Here is a 14,990-nt window from a genome sequence, read left to right as displayed (position 1 = left end):
ATACTAATAAAACCAGACCATGAAGTCTGGACTCATTAAAATGTTCAGAACTTCATCTTGGTGTCACCTTGTAAAGATGCCAAGATTCTTTCAACAACTGTGATTTTAATATCTATGTCAATTTTTTAATACTTGCTGATCCATCTATCTACCTTGCTGATGTGAGCATTTATAAATAATTATATTATATTTCTATTTTTATTGTTGTCAGAGGAATTTGTTAAACTCATTAGAAGCTAGATATTAGAACCAAGTAATGACGTTTTTTTTTGGCTTGTTATAGTAATCAAGGTTAACACAATTTTAGTATCTCAAATAGTCTTGGCTGTCATATATTTTTTACGAATGGTGGATCTCGGCAATCGATTGTTGTCTACCATCTATCAACGGTTTCTTAAATATTTTACTTGAAGATGAAGTTTCTCGTGTATATCTTGAATTAACTTGGGACAGTTTAATTTTTTACTATACAAATACTGTCAGTTTTATGGCATAACTTCTTTCAACAAAGAACAGTTTTTTTTTTTTTTTGCTTTCATATTTTATAATAAAAAATTAGTTTCCGGAACAGAGCATATTTAGTGAAGATGTTTTGGTGTTTGGTGAGCTGTGTCTCATAAAGACTAGTAATATTTTACATTGTCCTCTTCACATGGCCTGATGGTCCTCTTCTGAGCACCATAAATTTCAGTTATTGCTTCTCTCCCATCTGTAGTTTTAGCAATCAGAAATGCAAGAGTTCCTGTAAACAACATCATGAACTCCCAAAGCTTTGGTCTCCACTTATGGTGGAAATTTCTTGCACTCAGTTCTCTTGTTGTAAGTACATCAGCACTCAACACAGATGGTGTGCTTTTGCTTTCTCTCAAGTACTCTATCTTGAGTGATCCACTAGGTGTTTTAGCCAAATGGAACTTCAATGATGAAAATCCATGTTCTTGGGGAGGTGTTAGATGTGGTGCAAATTCTAGTGTCATTGATCTCTCTCTCCCAAATTCTCAGCTTCTTGGCTCCATTCCATCCAATCTTGGAATGTTTAAAAACCTGCAATCACTTGATCTTTCTAACAATTCAATCAATGGCTCCATACCATCTTCAATGTACAACCTTACGAGTCTCGAAAAACTTGACCTTTCCAACAATTTGATCTCTGGGGAGCTCTCTGAGCTTGTTGGAGGACTTGAAAATCTTCAAGTGTTCAACTTGTCTGATAATGCATTAGCTGGATACATCCCGAAAAATCTCACCACCCTTCATAATTTAACTGTTGTTTCCTTGAAGAGTAACTACTTTTCTGGTAGTCTTCCTAGTGGTTTTAATTCAGTTCAGATTTTAGATCTATCTTCCAATCTCATTAATGGATCACTTCCTTCAGCTTTCGGAAGCTCTAGTCTTCAGTACTTTAACTTGTCGTATAACAGAATCTCCGGCCAAATTCCAGTTGAATTTGGCCGAAGATTCCCTGAAAACGTCACGATAGATTTATCTGTCAACAATCTTACTGGTCCTATTCCAGAGTCTAAAGTTTTTAATAGTCAAGAAAGCAAGTCATTTTCGGGGAATTATCAACTTTGTGGTAAACCACTAAAGAATAATCTTTGTCCCATTCCATCTACTATGTCAGCCGTGCCTAATGTAACTGAAGCCACGTCTCCTCCCGCGATTGCAGCGATCCCCAAGACGATACCTTCCTCGAACAATGTACCATCAAAAAACGGTTTCAGAGTAGGTACAATCTTGGGAATTGTGGTCGGTGATGTATTGGGAGTTACGATACTTGCATTGATTTCTGTTTACGTTTATAAAGTGAAGAAGAAAAGGACAGAAAAAAGAGTGAGAGATGAGGCCAAGGATTTCGAGTGGGCTTCTTCTTCTGAGGCGAAAAAAGAAGCAAGTTCATGGGGGTGTTTTAGTAAACGAAGATACGACGACTCAGAAGAGTCGTCGGTCTCATCTGAGTCTTCATCCTTGGATGAGAAAAAAGATTCTGTAAAATGTGATCAGGCGGAAGTTGATAGGAAGAGATCGTCGAAGAATCTTGTGACAGTTGATGGAGGGGAGAAGGAACTTGAGCTCGAGGCTTTGCTCAAGGCGTCGGCTTATATATTAGGTGCAACTGGTTCGAGTATAATGTATAAGGCTGTGCTGGAAGATGGGACAATGCTGGCAGTTCGGAGAATTGGAGAAAGTGGCCTTGAGCGGTTCAGGGATTTTGAGAATCAGGTTCGAGTCATTGCCAAATTGGTGCATCCTAATCTGGTTCAGATTCGGGGATTTTACTGGGGTGCTGATGAGAAGCTTATCATATATGATTTTGTTCCAAATGGTAGTCTTGCCAATGCCCGTTACAGTAAGTTTTCTTCTTCTTTCTCAGTTATGATTTTAAGTTTACTTGTTTAAGAACTATTTGTGAGTGTCACTCGATCACAACTAGTAGAAGCTGCTGAAATTTTATTGCGATCTTATTTGATCCAAGTGCAAGCATAAGTCATTTATCCATCGAACTAAATTAAGCTTTTATTATCTCTTAAATCAAAAATGTAATATGAAAATTATATAGGGTTGAGTTTGAGTTAAAATTGTGAGGTTTAAGGGCGAGTCAAGTCTAAGATACTATCTAGACAGTAAATTTGAGTTTTCTAAGCCAAAATAGTGTATCCAGATTTAGTCAAGTGTAACTTTGAGCTTACAATTATAGCCTCCATAGAGCTCAAGATTTAAAGTTACTAGTTGAGCCCAGATCGAACGTGAAGGTGTCGGACTAAGCTCCTTACCCCCACTGGTTGGTTTAAGGCACTGCTTGTCAAAGTGTCTTGTAACTATTGTTGTTACTTGTGTTGAATTTAGCTACTTTTGCAGTTCCACTTGCATGGATGATGATTTTCTCGTTTGTAGTATATTGTTGTCTTGGTTTAGATAAATTGCCATGTGATCAGATCTCTATAAAGTTTTTTTACTATTAAATTTTAGGAAAAGCTGGATCTTCACCGTGTTCTTTACCTTGGGAAGTACGGCTCAAGATAGCAAAAGGAATGGCCCGAGGGCTAGCATACATCCATGAGAAGAAACACGTCCATGGTAATTTGAAGCCTAGTAACATCTTGTTGGGTGCAGATATGGAGCCCAAGATCGGAGATTTTGGTCTTGAGAGGCTTGTAGTGGGGGATAATAGTTATAAATCTAGTGCTTCAGCTCGCAACTTTGGTAGCAAGAGGTCCACAGCATCTCGTGATAGTTTCCAGGATACTGCAGGTGGGGCTACCCCGAGTCCAAGCCCAAGCGCGCTGGGATGTTCCCCTTATTATGCGCCAGAATCCCTTAGAAGTCTGAAGCCCAACCAAAAATGGGATGTATTCTCATTTGGCGTGGTGTTGCTTGAATTGTTGACAGGAAAAGTCATTGTTTCGGATGAACTAGGCCCCACTGTGGTGATCGGGAATGCCACATTGGCAGACGAAGAGAGGAATAAGGTTCTGAGGATGGCTGATGTGGCAATACGTGGTGACATGGAAGGCAAGGAAGAGTCTTTGTTGGCATTATTGAGATTAGGATACAGCTGTATATCTCCAGTGCCACAAAAGAGACCAGCAATGAAAGAGGCTCTGCATGGCCTAGAGAAGTTTCCATTGTCTACTACTTCTTCAGCATATCTGTATGGTCACTAGAAGAATGATATGATACATACATCCAATATAGTAGATTGACTGGATTTGTTTTAGCTGATATTTCAGATAGTTCTAATAATTGTTAGAATGGATCATAGTATAGAGTCATGTTCAGATGATATTGTTGTTCTCCTGCTTTAAGCTATATGCAGCTTCTATGTATTTGCTCGATGTAACATCAAGTACTCAAGTTTGAGTGTTGATTAAGCAGTTCTCAAAATATGGAATAGATGCACATCAAGGGAAGCTAAATCTGGTTGCCGGAACCAACTCCTTGATCTTATCATCAAAAATTATCAGGATTAATATAATTGTACAATGTAGAAGCTAAAAAAATGAATCGTCAGATTAAGCATACTTCATAATCTCATCAGTTCGTCTGATCTTGAAAATAAGTGACTGCTGATCAAGGAAAGTGTTTCTGGAATTGATCAACTGACTTACTAGTCTCACTCAATTATGAATTTTGTTGGATCAAGTTACTGCTGATGCTTCCTAACAAAAAAAAAAAAAAAAAAAGGTTACTGCTGATGCTTTAATCTTGTTAGTTGCCGCAAGAATAATAACAGCTGGACGCATACCATCAAGATATCATACAAACCATCATGAAAATCAGCTTTTTGGTTCTGACTTTTGAAGGTTTGAGTTTATATTCCAAGTTCAATAGGGTGACAGTGACAATGGTTCTTCAAATTCAATGGACTTTGGTTAACATCATTGTTATTCACCCTGTTTATTGGTCAGTTTTCGTTTTCCCTGGTAAATGTCATTTATGCCTGGATGCATCTGAAGATTTAAATTTTTGCACTTATATGACTAATACGAGGGACCTGCAAAAACCTGGCAGCGTTAGGCCACGTTACCTTATACTGAGGTCTCATACCAAATTAAGTTGTAATCTTTCCAACAGTGATGATCAAAACAAATGCATGAAAGATTGATGTACCTGATGCAAGCTCTAAGCATTATTATGTGAAGATCTGTAAACCTGCTTATGTTCGACCCTTAATCTCAGAAAACGGTGCTGAGATCAGTGCAGTACAGCAATTTATCTTAAGCTTACTATATAATGATTGCACAATGCTAAGCTATGTATATGGTAAATTTATAAGCATTTCATGTGTAAATCTTAAAGCATCACAGTTATAACATATCACAGAGTTAAAGGTAGCAGAGCCAGGATATTGAGATCTTGTTCCAGTCTCGCGAGATTGTAACCATGCCTGTAAATTAAAATGATGGTCATTCATTTGTGGCAGAAGTGAAATCCATGGTCAGAAGATGAAAATGATTTTCAATGTTAATTCAGATGTATTGCAGTGGGTAAACTCCGTATCGCGTACACCAGAAATCAGGAGCCTATCTCATTCAGATAAAAGTCTTCTTCTCCCCACCATTTATATCAGCAGAATAATACTATATGAAAACTGTAAATATTACTTCAAGGAGATGCTACTCTAAACCTTGATGTTCTTACAATGGGAGTTCAGAGAACATTAGAATTCGATATCAGAATAAGTTGGCAATCGCAATATATTACAGTACAAGTTGATTTTCTTCTTTATTTATTTTCTCTTTACCAGGATGCTCAAATTCGACTCAGTACTGTTATTTCTTTTGCTAATAATCTTCACTATTTAGTAGTAATCAACATCTAGGCATATCCAGACTGCTGGTGCAACCTCTGATGAAGACCATGTAACAACTTTCTCTATCATGATTCATAACAATCAAAAGCAATTCCTCTATGCCTTAAAAAAAAGTGAAAGTTAAAAAAAATGAAATCATGAAGATCTTCCACCCAACAAGTTAATGGTAAAAAACATGTTTGGTTGATGACAGCAGATTGAAGAGATTTGCTGGTGCTGGAGTTTGTGCAAGTCGAGTGGGGGCGTTATTAATAAAGGCTGCTACACTTATACTGCTCGTCAAACTACTTCCCCACATCAATAAATTTTTCTTCATTTTACTGTTTCATTATGTCGGAATAGTATCCTTTGCAAAGTGTCTTCATTTCAGATTAGAAGTAGCTACTGTACTCTGATATGACCAGACCTTGCAGTAACACGGCACTGGACTCAGCTGAGGGGTCGTTTTCTCGGTAAATTCAGATGATTTACGAGTCGAGTTCAAATTACAAATAGCTCGTCTCATTTACGATCTACATTTATCGGTAATCGAACTATAGTAATACTCTTGAGTCTTGCCAGACACTATCCAGTTCAAATAAATCACGAACAGCTCAACTCATTTACGATCTATAGTAACGGGACTATAGTAATACTCTTACCATGCAATGTCGAGTTCAAATAAATCACGAACAACTCGTCTCATTTACGATATACAGTACTAATACTCTTGCCACTTGCCAGGCACTGCTCCCTAACATTTGTTAAAACCTAGCAAGTTTGTAGTATGTTGAAATTTCCCATGTCAAATGATTCAGTGTACTCAAGTTCTTGCAATTTCTTCCCAATGATTAACACAACCATTGCTACTCTAGCTGTTTCCATTTACTTCTCCCCTGTTTCCTCACATGATTACTGTCCATTTTTTACTATTTCCATACTTTCCCTTTCAGTTTCCACCATTTCCTTTCTAGTAATCAGCCAAGGGAGCAATATTTAATTTAGATAATTAAGTCTAAAAAATAAAAGAAAACTAAAACAAATAAAAAGGTAGTTAGCTAGTGAATTGAGGTTGGTGCCTGAATTTATGCATTATGTCTATTTGTGTCGCAATGATACATACATTACACAAAAGAAAGAGTGTGTGAATATGTTGAAACCTTGTATGGCTCCTATCACCCATTTTTGTGACTTGTCAACAGAAATACATTCTTCCCCTGTTTCCAATACGGCAAGAACCTTCAATTTTCTTACCCTGAATGGTCTATGCTTGCCAGTGGCCTCTTCATAACATCTAACTACCATAATTGAAACATATAAAGGCACCGATTTGGGATTTCCACTTTCAAATCGTATTGGTTGATTCGGATCATTCCACGTCTTACAAAAAAAAAGTTTAAATAAGAAAAAAAATACTAGGTAGTCAGTTTAAAACAACTGAGTCGAGTCCTTGTTACAGATTGTGAATCGCATTAAGAATCAGTAAAATTTCATACTATGACTGTTGCGAGACACCAAAACGCATCAAGAATTAGTCAGATTTCATACGATGATTGATGAAAGACACGCAGAACATGATATCATATCAGTAAACCATTTACAAGAGAGGTAAATAACCATGGACCGTCCATTATTACATATTTATGACTCACTTTCACTTATCGTTACACCATTTGATAAATGTAATGAGGTCAATCATTTACAAGAGAGCTAAATAACCATGGACAAGATTATTACATATTTATGGCTCACTTTCACTTATCGTTACACCATCTGATACCTCGCATATCTTTCCAAACTTTACGGAACAAATATATATAAAAGCAAGGTAAATAAACAGTATATCCACCACCGCAGAAGAAGAATGTATTGAAACAACCATGGCTTTAGGAAACTCATATAACCTTCCTGTTGGTACGACTTCACCATGAAAAGATTGATGTTAACTTTATATAAGCTATAAGGCAGTACTGCTGCTTCTATACCTATCTTACTGTAAATCACAATATATTTCTCCACTAGAGGGAAATTCAAGGAGAGCAATCATAACATTTCAAATTATTTTGTGGAGCCCAACTCGGTTAGCTACCTAAGATTTCATTAGTGATGTATACAATGATTAAGAGTAACAAAGTTGATCAACCTAAAAGTAGGGAGTACAAAGAAAAGGGTCCTGGGAGACAAACTCAACCCCACAAGATCAATAGGGTACCACTCTTCTCTTAAAGTCAAAATGCCCAAAATTTATATCACCCTTCACTTTATCTTTACTGGTGAGTCCAAAACTGTATTTGCATTAAAACAGTCAAATGTGCTTTATATCTGTGCTAGAGTTCTTGTGCAAATGACTTTTCCTCTAGTGATCAATTCAGGTGCATATTTTCTAATATGATCAGCTAATGAACAATGTGGCTATAGCTAAACGCTAGAAAAATAATCCAAATTGATTGTGTAGGCCAGGGTCGACTGATGGACTGATTCACAGAAATGAAACATCATGTGCAGTTGCAGGTGATTACGGAGAATAAGCTCCAGAGTGAAAATGAATATTGTGAAGGCCAATGATAGGCACCAAAAGTATCTGTATCGTGTGTGCAAAGACAAATAATTTTATAATCAACTCAAATGCTCTCTGGAGAGTGCCATAACATTGGCAATGGCAAGTTTGATGCTGGTCGAATTGAACCAAGCCAAGAGGCACTAGTGTAACCAAAACAAAAATGGAGGAATAGTTGTAAAGCCTAGCAATATCTACTTGTCAGCGATGAAGAAAACGCTTACAGAATTCAGGGAAGATAATGTGATTGAAGAAAATATGTATACCAAAACACCCTCATTTCCATATGGACTCTGAAAAATAAACTAGTCTTTCAGTTCCGAATCCAAAAGATCATTTCATAAAGATTGCAATTTTCTTGACCAGAATGTGTATAGATATCAGCGTAAATGATCAGACAATACTTAGAACATGCATTCGATCTCTGTTTTCTTCAAGAAGAGCAAAAAAGTCTAACAGGAGAAGGGGAGATAATACATACTACATGATTCAAGGTGGATAGTCAAAACAGCAAAAGTCATAAAATTTGAAACTAAAAAATCTATTGGGGGCCGACAGTCTATACCTGCCTACAAGACATACCTTTATCAAATGTAAAACTACAGCTTTTACTTGGTCCATACCAACCTGGCCACTTGTCTTTTATCTAGAAGTACTGAAATAGTATATGCATCACTTCACTTAGTTATTACAAACATAATCAAAGACAGGGCAAACAAATCTCTATGGCTCTTAAAGGTTCAGCTAAAAATTGCAAGAACGTATAGTTTAGATTGATCCCTAACTATTTTCCTACAATCTGAGTTTCATTGATATCTACTGCCATTGAAATCTAAACAAAGAAAATGATATGTAAAGAGATCAAATGTAAGCAACTCATGCTTCATAAAATCCATCTTAAGTTTACTCTTCATTCTCAACCAAAGAGGTGAGAAGGACAAAAGACAAACGTTTGCTCTACCACATGTTTTGCCAAGAACCCCATTACACATAATAAGTCATCAGAAATGTATCTAATGAACACATTTGATAATGTAAAAGAGGGCAACCATAATACCATTGTAAATATCTATCCATATGAAGTAATAAAGAGATCAAGTAGGGCTATTAAGCACACCAATCGCCGCACGGCTTAAAGGAACCAATCTCATCTGCTGATCCACAGCTCTCTTCTTATTTAGAGGTTTTGGTGAAGATGCAAGAGATGATGCTACAGTCCATGAATCATTGGAGCTGTCGCAGCTGAAATATCCATCAATGACACCATTGGGACTGCTAGGCACAGATTCGTGCTTGCGTTTATGGTTCCGAAATTGATCAACACCAGATACTTCCACAATGAGGTTGTAGCATTCATCAACCCTTTCCTGTTCCAAGTCACAACCAAATCAAACAGTTCCTTAGATTTAACAACTGGTGATCAGTAGTAGAATAGAGTGCAAGAGACTATTATGTGTTGTAAATAAACCTTGCTTGATTTCAGTATATCCATGAGCTGAGCCTGATAGTCTATCGCATTACAAGGATCAACTTCCTTGATAACAACAGAAATTATTGCAGTGGCTATCACGGAGGGAAGGTAAGAAAGTAACCTGGAATCTGTATGGTGCATAATGTCAAGGTTACAAACTAAAACGGATAATATGTCATTCAAATACAACCCACAGCTCATTCATATTTCAAAAATAATAGTAGTTCATATTTTGCAAAAAGGTAAATTAGGTGTAATTGATAAGCTTACCAGTAATGGCAGAAAGAACGATACGCTCGCACCTTCTTAGAATATCGCAATGTGGGTACATCTTCAATCCAAGCCTCCTTATTATATGATCAATGAATGAAAACTGAGTCACTGGATTCATCTTCCAATTAAGGGAAGAGAGAACCAAAATCTCCATTCTCTGGATACTCTTTGAATCAAACACAAATTTCGATTCTTCTACCTAAAATACCCATAAATAGAATCTACATCAAAATGACATTAAAACAAACTAAACATACCCAATATATCTCCCTCATAGCAACCACATTACAATGCACACAGTAAATTGTGAGCATGAATCACATTTCATACAAAGAGACATAACACATTACACATCAAACAACAATTACCATCAAATGTATACGAAAACGATACCTGAAAATCGACGAGAAGGGGCACTCGGGTCTCCTCAACTTTAGCAGCTAGAGAAAGACAAGCCACAGCAACAAGCTGAACCATCCAAGGCTTGTCATTTTGCAAACAGAAGCTTGAGATAAACCTATCAAAGTAATTAACAGCTAAAACAACAGTCAATCCACCAAATCCATAATGAGAACACACCCTCAAAACCCACTCAATCCCCCCTTTTCTAGCTTCCATCAAACACTCATCATCAAAGTCCAAAGAAACCATCTTTTCTTTAGCCAAAAGACACACAAGCTCATCTTCTTCCCAGACCAAATCACACTCTAAAAGCCCAGTAAAACACTCATCTTCACCATTCCCAACTGGGGTTTTCCCAGAACTCTCATCAACATCTTGTTCTTGAAAATCTTGAAAACCCAGATCTTGATCAAGATTCCCCTCCTCACAGAAGAGAGAATCTAGAGAAAAGATTGGATTTTGAAGATGGGTTTGATGTTCATCTAACGAAACCATCCCTGTAGTTGTATAAATTCAAAGATTTCGCTCATTATCTTCTTCAACAACTCAAGAACACAGAGATGGTCCCAACAACATAGCTGCGTATAATGTGTGTGTCTTTCTCTGAAGAAAATAAAAAGAGAAAATGGGGAGATATATATAATAATAAGAAGACTACAAGAGACTTAACAACAACTAAGCAGCTGGGTATCAAAGATAGAGCAGACCCTCTTTGTTTTCTTTTTGGCCTTTTTTAACTCTCCTCCTCGTTTGCTGCTCCAATTTTTCAGATTATTTGGTGAACGTGATTAAAGCTGGATTTTATGAAAATTTATACTGGTAGCTTTTATAGGGCAATTTCATAACTACTATAATAATTATTATTATTTAATGAAAAAGTAGAATTTATAAATGTGAATACGATCTTAAATTAAAACGTCATTTCTTCTTCAGAGATGCAAAATAATGTTTGCTTAAAATATCTTCGTTCAAAATATAATATATCAAAAAGTCTATGATTTTCTTGATAATTTGAATTTACGATACAATCAATCTTTATTTTGTTTGTTATGATTTATGAATGGTTTGATAAAAAAACAAAATGATTTATGAATGGTCAATTTATATAATCTTTCATTAAATTTTAGATAACAATCTTTATTTTGTTTGTTCATAATGTAATTTATAGATCATTTTCTGAATATATTACTTTTTCTTTCTTTTGACATTTATAGACTTGTGAGGGATGATCATTTGCTCGGAACGATAAAGAACCGAATAAAATCGGCAATCCAAATATTACTCTCATGCTTGATTTTATATGAACAAATTTAAAAATTGAATACTTAGACATTTTTTTTAATCATTTTATAGAAATTGAATACTACACTTTAAAATAGACAAGAGTTATGATCATATAATTTAGGCAACAAAATTTCAATATGTGAAAAAAATTTCCTCAAATTGAATATCGCATGAACCCAAAAATGATAAAATTATATACTACTATAAAAATAAAGAGAAATTAAAATAATAATTATAAAAGTTAAAAATATAATAAAACTGATCCTTTAATTAGACGCATCAAACAGCATTTGTCAAAATTAATAAGAAGAAAAATAATCACCCCGTATGATTTGGGCCCTTACCAGCTTTAATGGGCTTTTAGAAACTGATGTATTGTATAGATGATATTTTTGTATAAAGGATCCTTTTCTGGCCCGGTCTTGGTTTCACAGGTGTTCAAGATTGTTTTATAATAAAATAGTATGTCACTTATGATTAACATATTATATATAATAATAGACATATATATTTTTAATATATTCAAATTTATATCCGGTACTCGTTTTGAGCACTCTCAGTTAACGCTAGTACTTGTTCGTTGGTACATGAGTGATGAGGCAAAGTGACATCTGATTTTATGAACACTGTTTAATTAGGAACGAAAATACTACTAGTTGCTACAATTCTATAACTTTAAAATCGGTTATACTTGGCCTAACATTTATTTAACCCCTCTGTATATGCATTATCAGCTAGAAAATTTAGCATGCATATTCGACATTTCTTAAACACATGCGCGGTTGTACCGATTCTAATCCAAAAATCAAGGCTGAATAAAGGAAAATATTCGCTCAATGAAAGCATCTTCCATTATTTCTATTTAATCAATTACTAGTTGCATGGTCATGAGGTTTCAGTTATTTAAGTCGGCAGAAACGTGAGAAGCGGAGAACGAGTCAAGAAGCCATCTTAATTTTTCATTTGATTTGGTCAGATTTGAATATTCTGGAGAACAAGGCCTTTCTGTTTTTTGTATTACTGTAATTTTCTCTACCATTTCAATACACATGTATAAATCATATTTTTTTTTGAAAACCAAATACATATTAGAAGAAATTTACTATAATAATTTTCAAATCTCAATCAAAATAAAAAATCGAATCATAGGGATTATATATTTATGCTAGGTATCTGAAAATCACCCACACTATTAGAAGAAAAAGAATTATAACAAAAATTTGGATATTTAGTGGGTGTTTGGGCGGGGTTGCTTCTCGAGTTTTAAATTAGAAGCACTTATTGGTACGGTTAGTTTTAACTAATTTTTAAATTCTACTTCACTTATTTTATTTTTAAGTAAGAAGCACTTATTTTAAACTCACTCAAACGGCCTCTTGCAATTACTTGTGCACAGATGAAAGCTCGTGGTAATCTCAAGTCTTCCTCTTCTCAGCAGCCGCAATACGGGACGTCAAGAGTCGTCGTATCACACCTCTGGATACAATTTGTATGGGTGGACTCTCTCTTAGAACCAGTCTTCTAAAATGTCTCCTTCCCTCTTGATTGTTCTATTACGTTAACTCCTATATCTTATATACTTCAAGACTTTCAAACATAAAAACATATATTATTTTATTTTACATGAATAAACGAATCTCTATAAACAACAAGCACAACAATATCTACTCATAATTTTTATTTTCTTGTTGTGCATCTATTATGGGCCAATCCTCCTCTGTTCATGCCGTCCAAATACCTCCGTCAAATTTCAATTATTTGTCCAACTCCGGTGACGACTTGATATCAGAGCTTCCCGACGAATGTCTGGCCTTGATTTTTCAATCTCTTGGCTCCGGTGATCGCAAGTCTTGTTCGCTTGTTTGTCAAAGATGGTTCGGTGTGGAAGCTCAGAGCCGCCAAACACTCTATCTAAAAGCCCGGCCTGATGTTGTGTCGATTATTCCAGGTCTGTTTTCTCGGTTTGATTCAATCACGAAGCTCACTCTGCGAAGCCATCGGACGTCGAGGAGTCTTGATGATGAAGCATTGAGTTTGGTAGCTACAGAATGTCGTAAACTTAGTCGCATTAATCTCCGTGGCTGTCGTGAGGTCACGGAGATCGGTATGGCAGCTCTAGGTCTGTATGCCAAGGGTTTAAAGAAGTTCTCGTGTGGATCATGTACTTTTGGAGTTAAAGGTATGAATGCGTTGCTTGATAATTCCTCATCTCTCGAGGAATTATCCGTTAAGCGTTTACATGGTATCAAAAATAGCGGTGGTGAAATGATAAATCCTGGCGTGGCTGCATCGCTGAAGTCTATTCGTTTGAAGGAGATTCATAACGGCCAGTGCTTCGGGCCGCTTATAGTTGGATCGAAGAATCTGAGGTCGCTGAAATTGCTGCGATGCTCAGGTGATTGGGATATTGTCGTCAAAAAGGCTGCGCGTAGAGAGAATAGCTGTTTGTTCGAAGTTTATTTGGATAGAGCGCAAATTAGTGACATTGGCCTTACAGCTCTGTCGAATTGTTCGGAATTGGAGATTTTGCATTTAATTAAAAACGTGGATTGCACGGATGCTGGAGTCGTCGCGGTGTTAGAGAAGTGCAGGTCACTGAGAAAGCTTCATATCGACGGGTGGAGAACAAATCGCATTGGAGAGGAAGGTCTTGTCTCGATAGGCAAGCATGGCGCGATGCTTCAGGAATTGGTGCTCATTGGTATTAATCCAAGTCTTTTCAGTTTGGACGCAATTGCTTCGGGTTGTAAGAAACTGGAAAGGCTTGCCATTTGTGGAAGTGAGACAGTGGCGGATCCTGAAATATCTTGCATTGCTGCGAAATGCGCAGCTTTGAAGAAGCTGTGCATCAAGTCCTGCCCTGTTTCGGATCAGGGGATCGAAGCGTTTGCGGAGGGATGCCCCAATTTGATGAAATTGAAGGTGAAAAAGTGTCGAGCAGTGACGAGTGAAGCAGAGGCCTTGTTAAGGTCGAACAGGAGATCGTTGATTATTGATTTCGATGTTTGTGAGGTAGAAGTTGAAGCTGTGGATGGGAGTGCCAGTGATGCTGGAACACAAGAAGATGACGCGGAGTTTCTGCCATTGGAGAGCCAGGAAGTTGCTGACACGGCGAGTTCTGAGGCTTCTTCGAGCAGAAAAGGTCGTGCATCGACGTCGAAGCCGAAGTTTGGGCTCTTCAGAGGTAATTGTTTTTTGACGCGTGCTCGCAAGAGGTGGTCCAATAAAGCTAGCACTTGAAAGTTGAAATATAGTTCTTGGTCATGGACAGGGGTTTGAATGTTAAATCTTTGATAGAAAGTTTTCATGATTTCATAATATTATTTTACGTGTACACGAGATTTCTCGAGTAGTTGTCACATTGCCGATGGCTTAAGGCTGGTACATATACTATTGTTGTTTGGAAGCTAGAAATTGCTTCTTTGACTCCGATGATAAGAAAAGGTATGGCATTTAGCTGAGGCTCGACAGAAGATCTGAAAAATGATTACTCTATCAATATACTTATATAAAGGAGAAGCGAGGGGCGTGTAGGTGGCACCTCTCACATCGCTCCGTTCTATTTTTCTAATTTTCTGGAATTTTTGGATGAAAAATACCAAAAATTAGAACTACCTTTTTTAGTTTCGGATATATTAGAAGCAAGTTTCAGAATCTGATTTTGTTTCAGATTATTTATGGAATATAGTAGTTTGAAAATTTTAATTTAA

General features: G+C 36.5%; 3 protein-coding genes across 3 annotated transcripts; 2 read left to right on the top strand and 1 right to left on the bottom strand.

Moving 5' to 3' along the window:
• The first annotated feature begins 619 nt into the window (after positions 1-619).
• On the top strand, positions 620-3,958 carry LOC108225067 (probable LRR receptor-like serine/threonine-protein kinase At4g37250). Its single transcript, XM_017399875.2, has 2 exons — positions 620-2,350; positions 2,971-3,958. The coding sequence occupies exons 1-2, from the start codon at positions 757-759 to the stop codon at positions 3,663-3,665; spliced, it is 2,289 nt and encodes a 762-aa protein (XP_017255364.1). The 5' UTR covers positions 620-756; the 3' UTR covers positions 3,666-3,958.
• A 4,758-nt stretch (positions 3,959-8,716) lies between these two features.
• LOC108224579 (cyclin-D3-3) lies at positions 8,717-10,780 on the bottom strand. Its single transcript, XM_017399249.2, has 4 exons — positions 9,988-10,780; positions 9,592-9,793; positions 9,319-9,449; positions 8,717-9,217 (listed from the first exon to the last, which is right to left on the bottom strand). The coding sequence occupies exons 1-4, from the start codon at positions 10,489-10,491 to the stop codon at positions 8,945-8,947; spliced, it is 1,110 nt and encodes a 369-aa protein (XP_017254738.1). The 5' UTR covers positions 10,492-10,780; the 3' UTR covers positions 8,717-8,944.
• Positions 10,781-12,724: 1,944 nt separating this feature from the next.
• LOC108225561 (F-box protein At1g47056) lies at positions 12,725-14,990 on the top strand. Its single transcript, XM_017400454.2, has one exon. It carries the CDS (start codon positions 12,982-12,984, stop codon positions 14,518-14,520), a length of 1,539 nt encoding a protein of 512 aa, XP_017255943.1. The 5' UTR covers positions 12,725-12,981; the 3' UTR covers positions 14,521-14,990.

The sequence above is a fragment of the Daucus carota genome, chromosome 6 (genome assembly GCF_001625215.2).
Source record: "Daucus carota subsp. sativus chromosome 6, DH1 v3.0, whole genome shotgun sequence".
Lineage (NCBI taxonomy): Eukaryota > Viridiplantae > Streptophyta > Magnoliopsida > Apiales > Apiaceae > Daucus > Daucus carota.
The sequence above is the reverse complement of the archived record's forward strand: the minus strand, read 5'-3'. Positions and strand labels throughout refer to the sequence as shown.